The sequence below is a fragment of the Solanum pennellii genome, chromosome 7, assembly GCF_001406875.1.
Source record: "Solanum pennellii chromosome 7, SPENNV200".
In the NCBI taxonomy this organism is placed as follows: domain Eukaryota; kingdom Viridiplantae; phylum Streptophyta; class Magnoliopsida; order Solanales; family Solanaceae; genus Solanum; species Solanum pennellii.
The window spans coordinates 70,816,196-70,836,362 of NC_028643.1; the positions used below are offsets into that span (position 1 = coordinate 70,816,196).

The following is a 20,167-nucleotide window of genomic DNA, read 5'->3' on the forward strand; positions in this document are numbered from 1 at the left end:
CTAAAATCCATATCACATGAAAATCTGTAAAAATGATTTTTCTTGCTTTAGTGATCGTTTGAACGTTAAAAATGGCTTGAAACCCTTCTGCATAGCACGAAAATTGGCAAAATCTAGTTTTTCATGCTTTGGGGCTTGTTGAATTTGAAAATGCGCTGGTTGGCCCCTCAAGACCCACTCAGGCCATGAATAAGGTCATAACAGACGTCAACGAAAATATTTTACCTAGAAAAAACTGGAATTTTGAATCACCAAAATCTATGAATATAGTAAACGGAAATTGGTAAAATCTAGTTTTTCGTTCTTAGGGTTTGTTTGAACTTCAAAATGCATCATTTTGCCCAACCCACTTCATTAATAAGGTCATAAAGGATGTCCATTAAAAATTCTGGCCAAAAGTAAACCAAAATCCTGTATCACCAAAAATTTATGGACTTGCACACGAAAATGGGTAAAATCTGATTTTCTGTGCTTTAGGATTCGTTTGAACTTGAAATGTGTCCTTTTGCCCTTTGGGACAACTCATGTCACTAATAAGGTCGTAACAGAGGTCCATGCAAAAATTTGACCAAAACCAAGCAAAATCATCAAAAACCAAAAATCCATGGACGCACATGAAAATTAGTAAAATCTGGTTTTTTCTTATTTGAGGCTCGTTTGAATTTGAAAATGCGTAAGTTTACCCCTCGGGACTAAATCACGCCATTAAAAAGGTAGTAAGGGACGTTCCTGAAAACTTTTGATAAAAAAAGTTTGAATCCTAAATCACCAAAAATTCAAGGACTATATAGCACACGATAATCATTACAATCTGTTTTTTCATCCTTTGGAGTTTGTTTAAACTTGAAAATGCGTTTGTTTGCCCCTTGGGACCAACTCATGTCATTAATAAGGCTGTAATAGACATCCATGAAAAAGTTTCAACAAAAAACAAGCCGGAATCGTGATTCACCAAAAGTCCATGAACTATAAAACACGAAAATCGATAAAATTCAGATTTTTTCTACTTTGAGGCCCTTTTCCCCTCGATACCAACTCACGCTATTAATTCTGGATATGTCATAAGTGATAAGTAAAAGAAAAAAATATAGATTTATTAATTGTGGATATATTTCATTGTTAAATAGCAAATTCTATTTTACACACATAATCAAATTTTTTTCACCCGCTTCACTATTCCCTAGTTCCCACCTTCAAAGTTTCTCTATCAATCGTTCCCCAAATCAACCGTTTCTTCCCCACTAATCTCTCTACAATCACCATCTCTCCCCCACTCCTACAATCACCGTCTCTTCCCNCCCCCCCCCCCCCTAAAAAAAAATCCTTACAATTAACGATCTTTGCATGATTGCGGAGCTTATTCTTTATGGGTTTCAGTTGAAGAATGATAAAAATCACTAATCCTAAGAGGGTTGTAGGCAATTGTTGTATCCATATGAATGTTATATAATTTGAACAGGAGGAAGAAATTGAGGTTCATAAAAATATTTTTCAAATTTTCATACACGTAAATAATTTAAGTAAAAGTCACATGTAAAATTTGATTTTTTAAAATCAACTATTTGAGTCGATAATGATAAATGGCACAAATGTACACTTTTGACCATGAGGGTGATAGAATATGTTGAGCTTTAAATAATTTTTTTAATTAATGCCTAAATATATTTTTATAGTCAAATTTATATGGATACAGTATTTCTAGCTTTCTTATTCAAAAGTACAGTTCAAACTTCAAAGATGAAACTGCTAAGCCATCAATCAAATATGAAGAAAACTAGACTTCAATTGTCATAAAGAAATGAACATATGAAGAAGTGCGACTGGTGTCTTATTTTAGACATAATAATTTTCACTCCGAACCATATAATTGTAAAATAAAAAATTTAATTTAAAGATGAAACTGCTAAACCATTAATGAAATATGAAGAAAACTAGACTTCAGTTGTCATAAAGAAATGAACATATGAAGAAGTGCGACTGCTGTCTTATTTCAGACATAATAATTTTCACTCCGAACCATATAATTGTAAAATAAAAAATTTAATTTAAAGATGAAACTGCTAAGCCATCAATCAAATATGAAGAAAACTAGACTTCAATTGTCATAAAGAAATGAACATATGAAGAAGTACGACTGTTGTCTTATTTCAGACATAATAATTTTCACTCTGAACCATATAATTGTAAAATAAAAAATTTAATTTAAAGATGAAACTGCTAAGCTATCAATCAAATATGAAGAAAACTAGACTTCAATTGTCATAAAGAAATGAACATATGAAAAAGTGCGACTGCTGTCTTATTTCAGACATAGTAATTTTTACTCCGAACCATATAATTGTAAAATAAAAAATTTAATTTATTAAGTACAAATAATACATATCAAACCAATATGTAAAAAGAATTGTAGACTAAAATTCATAAACTGAAAATTCTGACTCTGCCTCTGATCAGACATCAGACAACAAAGAAAACATGTATTTCCTCATGAGGAAATGTTCCATTTCTAACTCATAAAGTATGTGCTAAATGTTACAATTGAAATACATCTTTCTATGCTTTTCTTACACTATTCAAGCAAGTACTATACAAGTAAAAATGCACTAGTACACATATCCAATGCTTAAACAACATGGATCTGAATGAAATATTAATTGCGCGTGGGGGCAATATTTTGGTTTACTACCTTCCAGACATGAGGTTTATCATGCCTTGATTTCCATAGAAAGATCCAACATCCCAATCTTCTGTTGACGAAGAGAGGGTCATCAATGCAACCACTATTGATCTCATACTTGGTCTTATTAGGGGATTTTCATGGGTGCAAGCTTTGGCAAGCTGTGCCATCTGTGATTAGTGAAGAAATGGACTTTTTATAAGAAGCAGAAAGAAACAACTGTTTTAGCTACTACCAATGCAAGTTTCATTTAAAATCTTATTACCTTCCGGACTGAATCAAGGGGATAGTCATCTCCAAGTCTTGGGTCAACCAGTTGCCGAAGATCTTCATCAGGATCTGGCTGATTAAGTACTTCTTCAAACTATGATAAACAAAGGCAAAAGAGGGATCAATACTAGGAAAAACTAGCATCAGAGTGTTACATAACCATAAATTGCATATCAAAGTGAAGGAGGAGGAGACTAATAAAAGGAATGAAGAGCAAACATATCCTTTCAAAGAAAAATGTAAAGAAATTTACCAAAGCAACAAGACCCTTTGATTCAGTTACAGAACCATTTGGCTTGACAATCGCTTCCTTGGCTGAAATTAGTTCATATAGGACAACACCAAAAGCATAAACATCAACTTTAGGAGAGACATCACCATACTGAGCATACCTGTAGAAAAGCAATGTGCAAATCTGTCACATGAGGCACTCAAAAGAAATGCTTTAATTAGAAAGCAACAACTTAAGCTTTGAGCAAGGCATTGAGAAAACCTTGGTTTATAATTAGAACTACCCTTTTCCTGACTGACCGTGCACTGATGACCAGTCATTTAACAAAAAACGGATGCACCGACATAATTACGGAACAACTCAGACTAATAATAATGGATTCTCTTCTTCAAAGAAAAAACTAAGGTAAGGAACAGATCTGTTACTACTTTTAAGGTGTCAAATCAAAATGTGAAAACACTTACTCTGGAGGCATGTATCCAAATGTACCCACAAGTCGTGTTTGCAAGGATGAGCTTCCAACTTCAGTCAGTTTCGTTAAACCAAAATCTGCCACCTAAACTCAGACAATTAACACAATTACAAAATAGCCTCCCACTACAGACAAACAAAAAAAGGTGCCTTGACAAACCTTTGCATGGAAGTTTTTGTCTATCAGAATATTTGCAGTTTTAATATCGCGATGGATGTAAACTGGTACAGTATGTTCATGTATGTACTCAAGACCTCTAGCTGAATCTAGAGCAATTTGAACCCTCTTAGACCATGGCAATGGGTCCCTTCCTGGAGATAAATTTACCAGATTGAGTAAAAGTTCTTTAAGGAACTAACTATTACTGAGAGATTGTTAGTTATTAAATGTGATTTAATTCACATCAAAGATACCTGTACCACGTAGATGTTGGCCTATGTGGCCATTCTCAACGTATTCATATACAAGAAAGAGGGAACCTTCAACACAATAACCTATCAAGCGCACCTGCACTCGATATCAATGAAACAATCAGTCTAGTGTATGGAAAAAGAAGAATTACACCATGTTTTGAGTTTCAGTGGCCCTCCCATTTAAGAATGTTGAAGACCCTGTCCAAACTATAAACCTCTATAACTAGTGTAACGAATCCCCTGGAATCTCTTAGTTGCAGCAACTTTTGCACTTTCTTCAGGATATATGATTCCTGAATTGTCATTACCCGCACCAAAACAAGACCTCACTCATCACATGATAACTTTATAACTATAAGTTTGTATCTAAGATTTTACTCTTCCCACGCACCCATTGTTCTTTTAGCTTTAGAGTAATTTGCAGCACCCATTCCCTTAAAGGCCTTAATTCTCTTCAGAGCACTCTAGGTGCATTTAAAGCAATTTATTCAGTTGTAAATAAATGGAAGATTGTAACAACTAAGGTACTCTAAGTATAGGTTTCAATGATCATAACAAACATTTAAGTGGCAGTCAATTGATTTATACTTTATAATAGGATAGATGTCTCAAGCAGCAAGAATACCAAGCTAATGCAATTACTGTTGGCTTACGTAATTTATTTTGAATTACGTAAGCCAACAGTGACATTCCTTTAATATAAAATAGCTAGCAATCATAAAACATAAGAGCAATATTATTTGAACACACTAAAAAAAATTAATGAAAAATACATTAAAAGGAAGTGACAATCCAAATGAAAAATGAAAGAAAGAAGATCTTTTTAAAAGAAAAAAAGAAGAAGAGAAGAACAAGGAAAGTATAAAAAAGAAAGAGTGCTTTATTGGAGAAAAAGAAGGACGAGTCGAGTAAGAAAAAGAAAACAGGAGATCTTAAAAGTGTTTTATCAGGGAATCGAAACGTAGCTGACCATGCCCCTTAAATCTGGCTCTCAACTAAACCACCCACCCTAAGTTTTGACTAATGGGTGCTCTTCAGCTCTTATATCCCAATTTTAAGAAATTGCAGTACAAGAATATGTAGTTCGTGGGCAGGTCAATGGGTGCTCGAGCACCCGGAATGCTGCATGTGGGTCCATCCTGTATATATGTATCATGTACGTATTCTCAAATGAGAAAATGAAAATAGTGTCAAAAAAGACATGCATCCAGTGGCAGAGACGCAAGTTTTTACCAGGTTCAGGTGATGAACATTTGTCAAGACCTTCAATTCAGCTAGAAACTCCCTGGTAGCCTCCATGTCCATTTTCTTGATGGCTGCTTTCTGAAATAGTTTACAGCACAATAAGTACTGGGTATAAAGACACTTGAAAACTTCTTTAAGTTGGTTATGGTTAAAACTTTACAAATAAGTACGACTACAGAAAAATCATGGGACATCCCACCTACTGGAGAAGTGAAATCATGATTCGGTGTTGGTTATTATTAATATGTTCAAAATATACAGGATATAATCTATGCCAATGCATCAAATGAACGTCACCAGATGACTAAGCTATTCATTTATTTGTCGAATGTTCTTCTGCATTTGTCTTCCCTGCCCTTGTTATTACTTATTCCTCCTTTCTCTGGACTACTGTTTACCCACTTGCTTCATTAGATCTGAGCTAAAAAGAACGGACTTTTTCACAATATGACAGGTTATACAGAGAAGTAAAGATTTAAGAATAGCTCAAACCTCGCCTCTGAGCTCAGCATAATAAACCGCACCAAAACCACCTTGTCCAATTTTGTTAGCAATGCTGAAGTCATTAGTTGCAGTAGCAAGCTCCTCATAAGTGAACTCAACAGATTTATCCACAGTTATGCCTGAAAGCACTGGAGAATTGCCATCAGCCAGGCGAGCGGAATCAGCAGCTTTAACTGTCGTACTGCCTTCTGGGCCTAATCAAGACAAAAACTTAACACGTAAGTCAACTAACAAACATTGTTTTCTACTACTCAGCATAACTAAAGGAAATATTCAATTCCAACAAAGAAATCAGCTGCTTTAAATTGCATTTTCAGCCTTAAAGTGATCCAAGTATAAGCACCTTAAGAAATGTCGTACGCCAAATAAATGAATGTTATTACTTAAAGAACTAAAGAACATGGATCAACACCTACCATGACCATACTGATGGAGGTGGTCTTCCGATCTGAGCAGCGAAACCTTTTGTGTTTTGTTCCTATAACATCCTACATAAACCAAACCAGCCAACAGCAAGACTACTCCTATTGCTCCTATAGATATCCCAGCTTTAGCGCCACCAGACAAACCTAATTATTAAGAAGTATGCAATGATAGTAAGTGTAGATAGCATAAAGGACTTCCTTTATCATCATGAATGGTCTGAAAACGGATAACAAATAAGCCAACACTGAAGACGAGGAAAGATGCAAACCATCTGTGCTGCAAATTAGAGGGAGAAACAATACAAATGATAAATGTCAGCAATGTGCTAGTTAATGGAAGATCAATAGAGAACAAGATGGTCAGATTTAACATCAAATATTAATGAGTTACCTTGTTGGCAGCGGTGGAAAGTTCCCATTTCTATCTGCATAATGAAAGAAATGATGGTTCAAACACTGTTTATACATTAAGAACACGTGAAAAAGAAAAGGACTGTAGTAGGCACAAGCACTAAAACTGACAAAGTATTTGTACTAAATGTGTTACCGCTCTCCAATTTTAGTTGGCAAACTTAGAGTATGCAGATATTGAAAAAGAAAAACATCAAAGGCATCATATACAGAAGCTGCTCAGCTGTAAAAGATATTAATTCATTAATAAGAAAAGTGTGTGATTAAAAGGATATGTGAAAAAGATGTTGTATCAAAGCTAAAAGTAAATTGAAGTGTATCAGTCTCTTTTAATTTGATCTTCTGGTACCGAGAAATTTAACATTATATGAAACAGATCAAGGAATTGGAATGGATTAAAGAGGGAAGATTAAATAAAATATGGTGTTGACAATATCAAAGTCAGAAGCAAGCTCTTTTAGGACATTTGTTAACCATCAAGCTATGACTTCTACCAAGCACAAATAACAAAACAGAGTTATCGCAAACTGTTCTAGTAGAAAATAGATTGAAAGAGGGAGCCTGCTGGCTGACACTAAGATGATGAGAAACAGAAAGACACACTAGCATATCAGTGTCTTAGCAGAAATGCATTAGTACAAGACATAGATTTGAGTCAGGTAGTTTTAGTTCGATAAACGACACAACAATATCCTGGCATTTGTTGTATATCATTTTGAGTTTGCTCTAGGAAAGACTAACAAGCAACATGCCCGCACTGTACTCCTGCTCCTCCCAAGTACCAAAATAAGAACCAAGAATAAACAGAATCTTGCAAGCCCTTATATCTTTTTTCTTTTTTTACCTATAAGAAGATAGCTTTCATTCTGAAGCTATTGAGAGCCATTAGATCCTCAAAAGCATAACTCTGATCTTTAAGTGATTCTTCTTGTTCAGTACTTGCTGTTTGATCTTCAGAAAACAGAGTGACACTGAAAAATACTTGAAAGGGCTTGTTTGTGCTTCCAAAAGGGTATATCTCTAGATATTTTACCATCACTAACAAAACTAAAGATCATTCTTTTTTGATAAGATTATTCTACATTTATTTCATCTAATTCTCTTTGAGGGTAAATGTATTTCTTAATCTTCACATTTGCATTCCATGTGGTATATATAAAAATGTTTTTTCAAGACCGAAATCGAGGCAGGTCGGCAATTTGAAGAAATGATCCAAGATGCAGATTGAAGAGCTCAAAGAAGTCAAGCAACATAGAACAGTCACTCAGTTGTGCTTCTTCTTTTTGTGAATACTGCTTGTGCCTTGCGTTGCCATTACGGAGCCCAGCGATAAACTTAGTTGGTATAGCTAGAATTTTGCTGATTAAAAGCACTATGTAAATCATAGGAATTTCACACAAGATTATCATGCTTGAAAATTGTCACATTTTCCCGATATGAGCAGTTCAGCACCACCAGAGTTAATCATGTACTTCGAACCCCTTTATCCATTGTACGAACAACTTTAGTACAAAGACAGATGACAATGCTAAAGTTCAATTGGTCCAGCGTTACACTCTGCATCATGCCGAAAAAGAGAAGAAAGAAAACAGGTATCATCAACAAATTTTGCATTAATGTTCCATGTATAGTGCTGTATCCCTGCTTCAATTTCCTGTTGCGCATTTAGACACATCAAAACCCATCCTTGATGATTCAATCCTCATTGATTCTATCCATTCAAACTACAAACTCCAGTTTATAGTAAACAATAAACTTCAATCCAGTGTCACCCTTAAACAAAACATTTTGCTTCCTAAATTAATTCCTACTTCCTTCCTAACCTTTTTTCTAGTGCCTACTTGCCTTCTAGGCTGAGCTCGTCACATGGGACTTGCCTAGTGCAGTTTGCTCTCCTGTGCAGTTTGTGAGCTATTGCATACGAGTGGTTGGGGTTCCCTTATCATTGAAAAAGAGAGCATTTTTCCCCTGTTCCTGCGAGACTAAAACATGAACCGAAAGAAGAAGTACTAGGACTACAACCTCAGGGGTCGTTTGGTAGCTAGATAAGAAGATTTGTATAACTAATCCTACATAACTAATATTTACATAAAATAATATATAGATTCACTCATAACTAATTCCTGCATTACTAATATCTGCATAACTCTAACCAGCTACCAAACCACCTCATAAAGTTCTAACACAAACACATAAAACTTGTAATAGGAAATAAAACAAACACATAAAGATCACGAACACCAACCTCTTCCCGGTATATAGATGATTCCTTGCCCTATATCTAGTATGGACACGGCCGCGGGATTATACCTTCTGATTATATCTTCACTCACATTGGCTGCTGAAGCCACTGACGTCAAGTTATCCTCCGCCCGCACAGGGTACGTCACAAACAACCCAAAATCCTTCGAAACATCACTATTCCCACAAGAACAATTCACTACAACACTTAAATTCACAGTATTCGGGATATTATTCTCAGGATAACTATTAAACTTCATCATCCACTGTGCAGTCGTCAAATCAGAGTAGTTCCTCGCCACAAGATCATAAGTATCACCGGATTTAACCCTATACGGGAAAGCATGAGCCAATACCTCCCCGTCGTTCAAGCAATCACAACGGAAAGGTATGTTAATTCTTGTCCCGGCGATTACACTATCTTGATTAGGGATATTGTCCCTGTTGTTGTAAGAAACGATATCTGCTATACTGGTGGAGAACATCTCTGAGATTAAAGTGAGATTTGAACCTCGCCAGACATAGAATGAAGCTAAAGCTAAATCGCAGCCTCTGTTACATTGGGAGTTAACTGGTAATGGAACAGAGGATAAGTAAACTAGTATAACGAAAACCCCTAAGGTCAAAACACTTCTTGGCCTGGATTCAAACATGTTTCATGAAGAAAGAATGAAAATTTCTGAAATGGGTATGTGGGAAATTGATTCAAGAACGTATTTTTATGGTTTTTTTGAAATGGGTGTTATGAAATTGATAGAAAAATGTATTTTTCTGGAAATTATGAAATGGTTGTGAAGGAAATTGATGCAAGAACGAATTTTTCTGGGAAATTTGAGCTGGGTTTTGGAGGAGTAAGCGTTGACTGAGTGGGTTATTGATAAAGTTGGATTGAAAATTAGTAAAATAATGAATGATTATTGTTCAGATAATTTAATACTTTGGGAAAACAATGAAAAGAATTGTGTTGTCAGCGCACTTGTCAGGGAATTAATGAAAGCCGTGTTCTTACAGCTTTTGAAATCTTCTTCTGGTCTCTCATGGCGGCCTTTTTAATGGTGGCAATTCTCAACCGTTAGATCGAAAGTAAAATTGAATCGAAGTCCTTGGTGATTCTGGTTTGACCAAAGACAAATTCAACGAAGTAGTATTACTGTAGTTTTTGACTTTTTGTTTAATCTTTGAAATTTCATTTGAACCCCAAAAAAAAAAAAGGTTTAAAAAATTGATGTCAAGTAATTTCAATGGTGTCAAGTAATTATTAGTTTTATGGTTTATTATAATCTTTAGTAAGTCAGTGCATTCAGAATAGAAGAGATTTATGTTTGAACTTACCAAATTATGATTCTTATAATTTGAAAATCTTCTCCAGTAAACTATAACAAAGAAATTAGGAATTAGCATATATAATTAGTTTGTGTTTGAGCTTGATTATCGTTAAATTCAATTTGAATTGATATAGTTTGATTTGGTCTCCCTTATCATGGTCTAATTAAAACCGATAAGAAACTCATAAAATTGATATAACTTAATAACTAGGATCACATCAAAGAGATATGAAAAGAAACTCGTTGAATTTAAATAGCGTAATTAATAACTAAGATCACGTTAAAGAGATATGAATAACCACCATTAGTAAGCATAAGAGCATCCTTCATTCTAATCTTGAAAGTCATGGGTTTAGGTCACTAAAAAGGCAAAAAAGATGAAAGCTACTACGGAAAGGCAAAAAAAAATTAATATAGTTTATCAGTCTAATTATATTTTTTATGCAGTTTTCCGTTGTTATATTCTTTGGACATTGATATTCCTGTTGTTTAAACTAAGACATATATTGAAGTTCGAAGTCAGAAGGATAAAAAAAATTGTCAAAAATTCTAAAAGGATACATCAATATCTTTTTAAGCCAAAAGGGCAAAATCGCTTATTCTGATAAAATAAAAAAAATACAAAAATCATTGTTGTGTCACCAATTTCGTCAAAGAAAATTTCTTTTTCTTTATAATCGCTGCTATGCAAAGATTTTTTTTTAATAAAGCAGCCCCTGCCTCTATTGCTGGCTTGCCGCAAAGAGAAGAAGATCAAAAAAAATTAAAGGGAAAGGAAATCTCTGTTGTAGCAGTGATTTCAATTTAACTTTTTTTAAAAAAAAATGTTGTATGCGTAGCGATATTAAAAATAAAATCATTGTAAGAAGCGATTTTATTTTTTTGGTTAAAAAAAATTTGATATGCCCTTTTAAAATTTTTGACATTTTTTTTTTGCCTTTTTGACTCCGGACACGCATATATTGCCTTTATACTAATAGACATGTATGTATTATAATCTTATTTATTGGCCGGATATTTATTACATATCGAATCAACGGATAAGATTGTGTCACGTGTTTCTATATAGTTTTTTGTTAGAGTGAAGAGTATCCATGCTCTAGTTCTTGGACGATAGAATCATCAATATCTCAAAAATATAACAAAGAATATTGATATATCATTTACGTCACTTCGAATATATTTGTTTTTTCCCTTTTATAGATAACTAGGACCATATTAAAGAAATATGAATAACAATGGATTCTTCTCAAAAATCTAATTTTAGGCAAAAAGAGCTTGTATGCTACAACTCCAACCATTTCAATTGAATATTGTGTAGAGAAAAAAAGAAGAGAAAAAGTAGGAAAATAAAACGAGCTTTGAGTAGGTCGACCGAACTAGAAACGTGAGGAGAATGAGATAAAGGAGATAAAAAGTTCAAAAATATATATTAAAATGTTTTTCTTAGATTTCCTGATACTTCTTTGAATAATTTGATTTGTTTGCGTTGCTATTAAAAACTTTTTTAAAATAGCTTTTCAAATAAGTGCATTTGAAGAAAAAAGTTTTTGGCTAATTCCTTTGAAAAATGATTTTAAACTTTAATGTCTAATAATATCAATTTAAAATCAGTTAAGCAAAAATATCAGTCTTAATGATATCAATACAATATATAATTCATTTAAGCAAAAATTATCAATCTTAATTCTTAATCAATGAAAAATATAAGTTGTAATTATTTATGGGAGAATGAATATTTCAAGAATTACTTTAGATTTGAGTATGACCTTGTAATTATTTTTGATTTATGATCAATTTATGTAGTTTTTTCTAAAATAAAATTATGTATTTAATTAATTTTTCTTATAATTATTGAGATTAAGCCGATCAAATTGGGGAAATCATGACCGAACTCGTTTTTAGCACATTTGAGCCTAGGTCATTTAAACCCATAATAAATTTGGAGAGATTATGACCCAACATGATTTCTATTTCAATCCATTTTAATATCTCTAATTTCAACCCAATCTATCAATTTAACATCCTATACTTACGCCCCCATAAGAAATTTACGCCGCCCTAGATGAACACCCCAAATATCAAGATTTATGCCTTATAAGTCTTTTACTATCATCACCATTACCGCTACTATTCACTCCCCCCCTCCCCCCACCCCGCAATGCCTTAGTGGATTTTTTTATGCCTCGTCCTCAAATTCGGAACCACCAGTATGTCAAGGGTTCACCCGAATTCCTTTTGTGAACCTCTTTCGATATATATAAAATCTTATTATTTATGTATAACTAAAATTATTTTTTATATATATATAATAAATATCAAATCTCTTCGATCAATTCGTATATTTACTTATTTAAATTTTAAATATCATTATTAAAAATTCTAATTCTAATTGTACCACTGCTTATCCTAATTGTCATTCCGCCTTTGAAAACCCATCCAATCTTGTCGACTATCATAACAATAGCACCTACTATAGGTCTCTAAAGTCTTGTTTAGGACCTATATTTGACCATAGCCCTCACCAAAGCGAATAATCTACATCTAAAATGATAAGTTTGTGTATGATGATATTATATCACTTGAAATTAGCATAATTAGGGCCCGTTTTGATGGGCTTAATAAAAGCAGCTTTAAAAAAGTATTGTTGAAAGTGTTGAAACTTATTTTTAAAATAAGCAGTTATGTGTTTGGATAAAAGTGCTGAAGTTGCTATGCCAAACGTGAAAAGGGAAAAATGGAAGAAAGAGATGTTAGGGTTATGTTGTAATTTGGAGATTGTATAAAAATATTAAGGGCAAAAAAATAAAAATGTGGTCAACTTAAAACAGCTTATAAGCTAAAAAAAAAAGCATCCCTACCCCAGCTTTTAACTTTTGGCTTAAAATAAGTTTTTTTTAACTTAAAATAAGCTATTTTGAGTATTGCCAAACAGCTAAATAAGTCAAAAATCAGCTTTTAAGTCAGTTTGACTAGCTTTTAAGCTGAGCCAAACAGGCTCTTACTTATTTAATTCTATATAAATTTTAATATTAATTATACATTTTTAAAGTGATACAAATATAATCAGATAAATAAAATAAAAAAACACATTTATATATTATACGCAGAAAATAAAGCAAACACATAACAAAAGAGCACGAACACGAACCTCTTCCCGGAATATAAATGATCCCTTCTCCGGCACGGAATTTAGCATCCATATCTGAATTATACCTTCGTATTAACTCAGCGCTCACATTCATCGTCGCCGTCACATACGTCAAATTCTCCTCCGATCTCAAAGGATACGTTACAAAAAGCCCAAAATCTTCAGAAACATCTCTATCTCCACAAGAACAATTCACTACAACACTCAAATTCACACCAGTCGGAATATTATTCTCCGGGTATCTACTATTAAACCTCCTCAACATATCAATACTCGTCAAATCAGAGTAATTCGACACAATTCTACCATACGTATCCCCTGAATTAACCTCATATTGAAAATCATGCCCTAAAAAATCGCCGTCCTCCAAGCAATCACAGCGAAAAGGTATGTTAATTCTAGTTCCGGCGATTACACTGTCTAGATTTGGGATTGAATTTCTTGTGTTGTAATCCATAATTTCTTGTCTAGTTTCGATATTGAATAAATTTGCGATGTAAGTGAGATCTGTTCCTCGCCATACGTAGAATGAAGCTAAAGCTAAATCGCAACCTCTGTTGCACTGAGAGGTAACTGGTAATGGAACAGAGGATAAGTAAATTAGTATAGAGAAAAGGGATAAGTTCAACATAAAGTTTTTTGGGTTGGATTCAAACATGGAAAAATTTTGGTACTTACAAGAATTTGATAATTTTGGGGATTTTTAGATGGTTTTTTTTAATGAAGTTGGATTGAAAATAGTAAAATAATGACTGATTGAATGGGTATATAGTTAGTATTGTTTTTTACATTCTAGATATTGTACTGCTGCACCTACTCCTCTATTTCATAATATTTGACTAGTATAACTCTAAATAAAATTTGTATTATGGTATTTTTGAATATAATGAATTTTAGGTTATGAAAAATGATTATAGTTAACAGTAACGGTAAATTAGAAATTAAGTGATAAATTATTTTTTGAATTTTAAAATATTGAGTGATATAATGCAGTGATGAGAATTATTTCTCCCCCTAATCATAGGTCTCGCATTTAAATCCTGAATATGATGAAAAATTTCTTAATACGGAGAGATTTCCTCTAAAGGGCCCTTTATGTAGCGAGAATATCCAGATAGATGGATTCTAATTCTATTTTTAATATAATAATAAATAAAAATAAAAAGGAAATAAACTATTTTTAATACATTACTTTCCATTTTGATTTTATTAGTTGTGGAAAACAATGAAGGAATTATGTGATCAAACACTCGGAGGGTAATAACAGCATCAACATAACTAATTGGATCGTAATAACTACTAAATATTCTTTTATTCTTAATTAAAACTCAGAAATATCAATTTTGAATTATCGTGATTATAAAATTATCTTTGTCAAAAAGTGTTTTATTCTTCTTGACATGAGTTTAGATCTAATCGAATTTTAAATGTAACTGCGGACAACTATTGAAAAAAGAAGAAAACATCAACATAAATGTTTTTTTTTTTAAATTATACCGCGGTCATTATACTGTTAAAAACATCAACATAAATGATTTTTTTTTAAAATTATACCGCGATCATTATAGTGTTTAATAATTGCAATTCTGAACCATTGGATTGATAGAAATTTGAATCGAAACCCTCGATCACTCCACCAAAGTCAAATTTTACTACTTTAATTTCTGATATTTTATTTGAGGAAAATTGATTTTTGCCTCAGGTGATTATGTTAGTTGGCTTTTCTCTCCTTCCATCGTTGAATAAAAATGAATAGGAAATTTATGAAATTATGATAATTAGAACTTTTTTTCTCTCATGTCATAGTTATAACTATTACAAGAAAAACAGTATCCTATGACTTCGAAAGAAGCAAAGAGATGATGACAAAAAACAAACAAGAAAAAGGGTATAATTAACTCACTCAAAATCTACTTTATAACATATTAATTAACTTCTATTAATCCATTCTACTCCATGACATGTGAATGTTGGCTTGAGAAGTTTAATTTGTTAGACAAAACGACATTTTGTTCTTTATATTTGTCTTTTTTATCTCATTTGGATAACAATTCTGGCATGTAAAAGAACGTTTTTTAAATGAATCCAATATAGACAGAATTGATCTTTTAAACTATTTGCAAATTGTAGAGATTTTTATTTTTATACCTAAGAATTACTGTGAAAACATTATTTTTTCTGTTCATTTTTTTAAAGTGGTCAAGAGATCTTAATTCCTTTTAAAATAAAATAAAAATTTATCAGAGTCAATTCAGCACCTCAATACACATAATAAAGTGTTCCTACTAGATACTTTCAACTTAAATTTTCAGAAAAACTTTTGTGCATACAGTCAAACGTTCATTACGTAAATAAATTAATCAATTAAGATATGTCATGAGCTTTCTTAACTATTTACGTTAGTCTTAAAAAGTTATAAAAACTCGAGTTTGTTCCGATTGAGTTTGATGTATTTAATTAAATACCTCACGCAAACAATTAAAGTAATTTACGAAAGGTGCTTATTTTCCCTTTTTTGTATTTTTTTTACTGAGGCACTGTTCATGTAATTTACAAAATACACCCTCTAAATATCTTGAATGGCATATTTACTTTTGTTTTCATTTCTCCAAATCAAAGAGTTGGTCCACATAACTTCAATAAATAATATTTTAAGAACATTCAGAAATTAAAGTTGAAAATAATCAAGCATAAGTCTTCAAACTTACTCCATTTGTCAAGCCTTTGTATTTATTTATTTATTTATTTCATATATTGATTTGTCTCCTAAAAGGACTACTTTTCAAAGTCCTCTAATTTGAAATTTCCGTTTTGACGGGTCTAATATGTTTGTCTTTCTTGATTTCACATGTTCTAACTTTTCACAAAATGGAAAATGTCTAATAATTCCTTAACTCATTTTTATTTGTTATATTTGAAATTGAAACATCGATTAAGAAAATAATGATAGATATAATTAGTTTATTAGACTATTTTTATAATTGAAGTTTAGTATTATGTCTTGAAAATAATTTGGAGAATAGATAATCAGTACTATGCATAAACATGAAGAAATATCCTGATAAGTTAAAAATGGCAAGTGAAAGTAAAAATCTATTTTGTATAGTAGACAAGTAAAAGTAAGTATAACTTACATATTTCATATTGTAATATCTAGATTACATCTTATCCCTACTTTTTTCTATTTTACAAAAATCCCTTAAAATAGAAGTCATACGGATACATAAGTTTCATGCAGATACATTAGATGTGATACATTGTAACAGCTGGCAATTGCACCTTTCAAGGAAAACAATTGATTGTTGCGCTCTATTAGGAAAATTAACCTAAAATTAATTCTAGATTTCACGATTCAAGCATAAGTGATTATTATCAATCCATCCCAATTCGTAACAGATTCATGTCTTTCAAAATTCAAATTTTCATCATCTCCATCAAGTCGTCATTGCAGTTTAATTCGTGAAAAATTTAAATTACTCGGCAATATTGGCTGACACAATATAAATATATATTGATTTTGTTGAGAGAATCAAAAATTTGGTAAGAAAGATGAGTTATGAAAGTTACAAAAGTGATGAAATTGTCAATCTCAAAGCCGCCATTGCAGTCAACTTAGAGATCGATGAGCCTAGGTAAATTTTAGAGATTAGATACAAGTAATAACTCATCTCTATTGAAAACTAAAAACAATAAGGGTGTAAAACTTTATTTGATGGTGAAAAGACGAGCCTGGACTTGCAATGTATCCTCTATGTATTGATATAACGGAGAAGATTGGTGGAGAGACACATAACTTTGATAAAGGGATCTGATAGAAAAAGGTATGAGACTTGTTTTTTAATCTCTATCTCTAATCTTGTATGATACATTGCTATTATTATTATTAGCAGATGTATTATGTTGATAATTATCTTTTGCTTTTGATGTTTATATGATATTGATAAGATATTCATAACATATTAGTTGTAAATTGTCAATAGTATAAAATTAATTTTGTATCTAGTATTTCTACAGATTTTTTGGTGGTACACCATAAATCATTTTGAGAGAATGTGTATATTTTTGTTAAGCATAAGATAACAGTATAAAACGTAATGAATTGTACGTAATACATACTTCAAAAAGTAAGAATTAACATGTATCAAATACATTTTGTATCTCTATATGAGAGTAACACTAATTTCTATAACGTGTATCAGGCTAGTGTTGTGAATATGATACGTACAACCAATGTAATAATTTAGATGTACCAAGTAGCTAAAGCAATCATTATTACAAATGATACATTAATATTGTATATCATTCTTTGAGATATTGTGAATCATATTACTGCTATATATTTCAAATATATATGGTAGATGCATTAATATGATAAAAAAATGTATAACTATGTGTTAATGTGCTTTATGAATGATTGTGGCTAAAGCATGAAGGCTTCAGAATATTTGCTGACTATTTTTTTCGAATGTTTGTAGGTTGTTTCATCATATGAGTTTATTAGTGCATGATCGAAAATGACTCTCAAAATTTCTCTTCGCGTCGCTGCTGCCTTTATGACGCTTTCCTCCTTTATCAACATTGACTATATACTTGAATAATACTATATCTCAAATTCGAAATCTCTCTTCTTCTACAAAATAGAAAACTCAACATTGATATAGCAACTGAATTATTTAAATGTATCAACTTTTATGTAGTTATGTATCATGCCCTTAAAATTGTGCATGAAACATTACTATTTATAACTTTAACTTTAGGGTAAAAAGATCTGATAATGAAATATATGACATTATATGTATTGTGTTCTGTAGTCTGATTTTTTAATTTGTGATCTCGAGATGGATATATTATTTATGATATATAATATTTTAAAAATATTTAGTATATTGATAAGTATTGTAATTCTACTTGATACGTTAAAGTAGTAAAAATTGCTCATAAAGTGTTTGATTTTAGATCGATACATTACTATTTTGTTTTAGATAGATACATCAATTGAAAATTTGTTACATACTAGCATTATTCAAAGTTTAAAATGCTTCTTCTCATTCTTTCCAAAAACTCTCAGTTTTTAAATTAAATTTGTCGACAAATTGTACTAATACAATATGAATTCATCGATCTTGTCAAGACATTTCAAAATCTGGGAAAGTTAGGTGAGTTATGAACAATACAAAAGTGATAAAAGTGTTGTTGGTCAAGATTTCGATACATTACTATTTGATTTTAGATAGATACATTATTATTTGGTTTTAGAACAATGCATTAATTGATAAATTATAACACACTAGCATTATTCAAAATTTAAAATTCTCTTTCAAAAATTCAATTTTGAAATCAATCTTGTCAACAAATCGTACTAATACAACATAAACTTGTTGATCTTGTCGAGACATTCTGAAATCTGTTAAAGTGAGGTGAAATATGAACGATACAAAAGTGATGAAATTGTTGTTGATCAAAATATAAATTTTGTGAATCTTTAATCATTCCATTCCTGCTGAATTATAAATTGATGAATTGAGAAAAAATTTGCAAATCAAATACATTGTTGAGGTGAAGAAACAAGAGCCTGGATTTTTAATGTATCCTCTATACATTGATAAAACATACAAAAAAGCTGAAAAAATACATAACTATGACGGATACATGTCTATGTGGTACTTGTTATGTATCAGATATATTTAGTATAAATTCGAATTTGTGTATCATGCTTAACAACTTAGTCCATGATGGATCACTATTTATGTATCTTATTTTGTTTGTATAAGATTGTATTTTATCAGAAGATACATTATACATGATATTACTATTTATGTATATTCATGCATTGTTGCTTCATTAAGATCTCGAGGGCCTTGATCTGATTCATCATCCTAAATAAGTAGCATGTATTATAAGTCAGAGATACATTAAATTAATAATGTGTCATATGCTATCAAACTTTTATGTATCAAACATTTGATAATGTATCATAATACTAAATTTTCTGATCATACTAATACATTTTTATGCTCACTTGCTTCTGTAGTAATATATATATTCTTTTTAGAGGCTGTATATAGGTAATCAAGTTCTGAAGCAATGTCGTCATTTTTGAATAGACATAACTCACCTTTGGATCTCGATCCAAACCTTTCCAAAGACATCAATAACTCGATCTTTTTTCTCTTCTTTTTTTTTTAGCGTTTTTCAACAGTTGATTTCATAATCTTCGTCATCAGAATTAAGAACATTACCTAGATAGATGAAAAATACGACAATAAGAATAATTGATTGACAAATTTTTTTAAAAAAATTAATGAATAAGAAGATGAAAGAGAAAAATCAATGAAAAAAGAAAATGACAAACAACAAAAGTAAAAGATGATGAACTACTATATTGAAAAGATTTGAAATTGATTAACTAGAGAGAGAAACCTTTTTTGAAATTCAAATTAGGATGGAAAAGATAATTGATCACATTATGAAAGTAATATAGAAAAGATTGAAGAAGTGAATATAGAAACAAATATGTGGTTTTGAAGTGGAGAGTTATAATGTATCTGCACATTTGGATTTAGAATGGAAAATAGAGAGTTTTAAAATATTTTTAAAAAATAGGAAAAAATTAAAAATATAATAAATGATATTGTGTATATTAGTAATTTATTCTAAAAATAAACCGGGAAAGTAACTTGTTTGGCCAGGGTTTTGAGATATAAGAAATGCTCATTCGAAAAAAAGTAAAGTGTGGCCAATTATTTTGGGAGAAAATAAATGTTTGAAGGGCTTTGTCTCTGCTTTATAATTAGTTAATTT

The 20,167-nt window shown here is 31.4% G+C and overlaps 1 protein-coding gene across 2 annotated transcripts; it reads right to left on the reverse strand.

Moving 5' to 3' along the window:
- Positions 1-2,341: 2,341 nt before the first annotated feature.
- LOC107025340 (chitin elicitor receptor kinase 1-like) lies at positions 2,342-14,218 on the reverse strand. Of its 2 annotated transcripts, none has more exons than XM_015226124.2 (12): positions 13,367-14,218; positions 6,630-6,663; positions 6,508-6,515; positions 6,230-6,382; positions 5,802-6,007; positions 5,298-5,387; positions 4,065-4,158; positions 3,811-3,962; positions 3,644-3,735; positions 3,201-3,339; positions 2,943-3,041; positions 2,342-2,847 (listed from the first exon to the last, which is right to left on the reverse strand). In XM_015226124.2, the coding sequence occupies exons 1-12, from the start codon at positions 14,022-14,024 to the stop codon at positions 2,683-2,685; spliced, it is 1,890 nt and encodes a 629-aa protein (XP_015081610.1). In that variant the 5' UTR covers positions 14,025-14,218; the 3' UTR covers positions 2,342-2,682. The 2 variants fall into 2 exon arrangements, with proteins under 2 accessions (XP_015081610.1, XP_015081611.1); XM_015226125.2 differs by lacking the exon at positions 13,367-14,218 and adding an exon at positions 8,895-9,898 and having other exon boundaries at positions 2,394-2,847.
- Between the last annotated feature and the right edge of the window lie 5,949 nt (positions 14,219-20,167).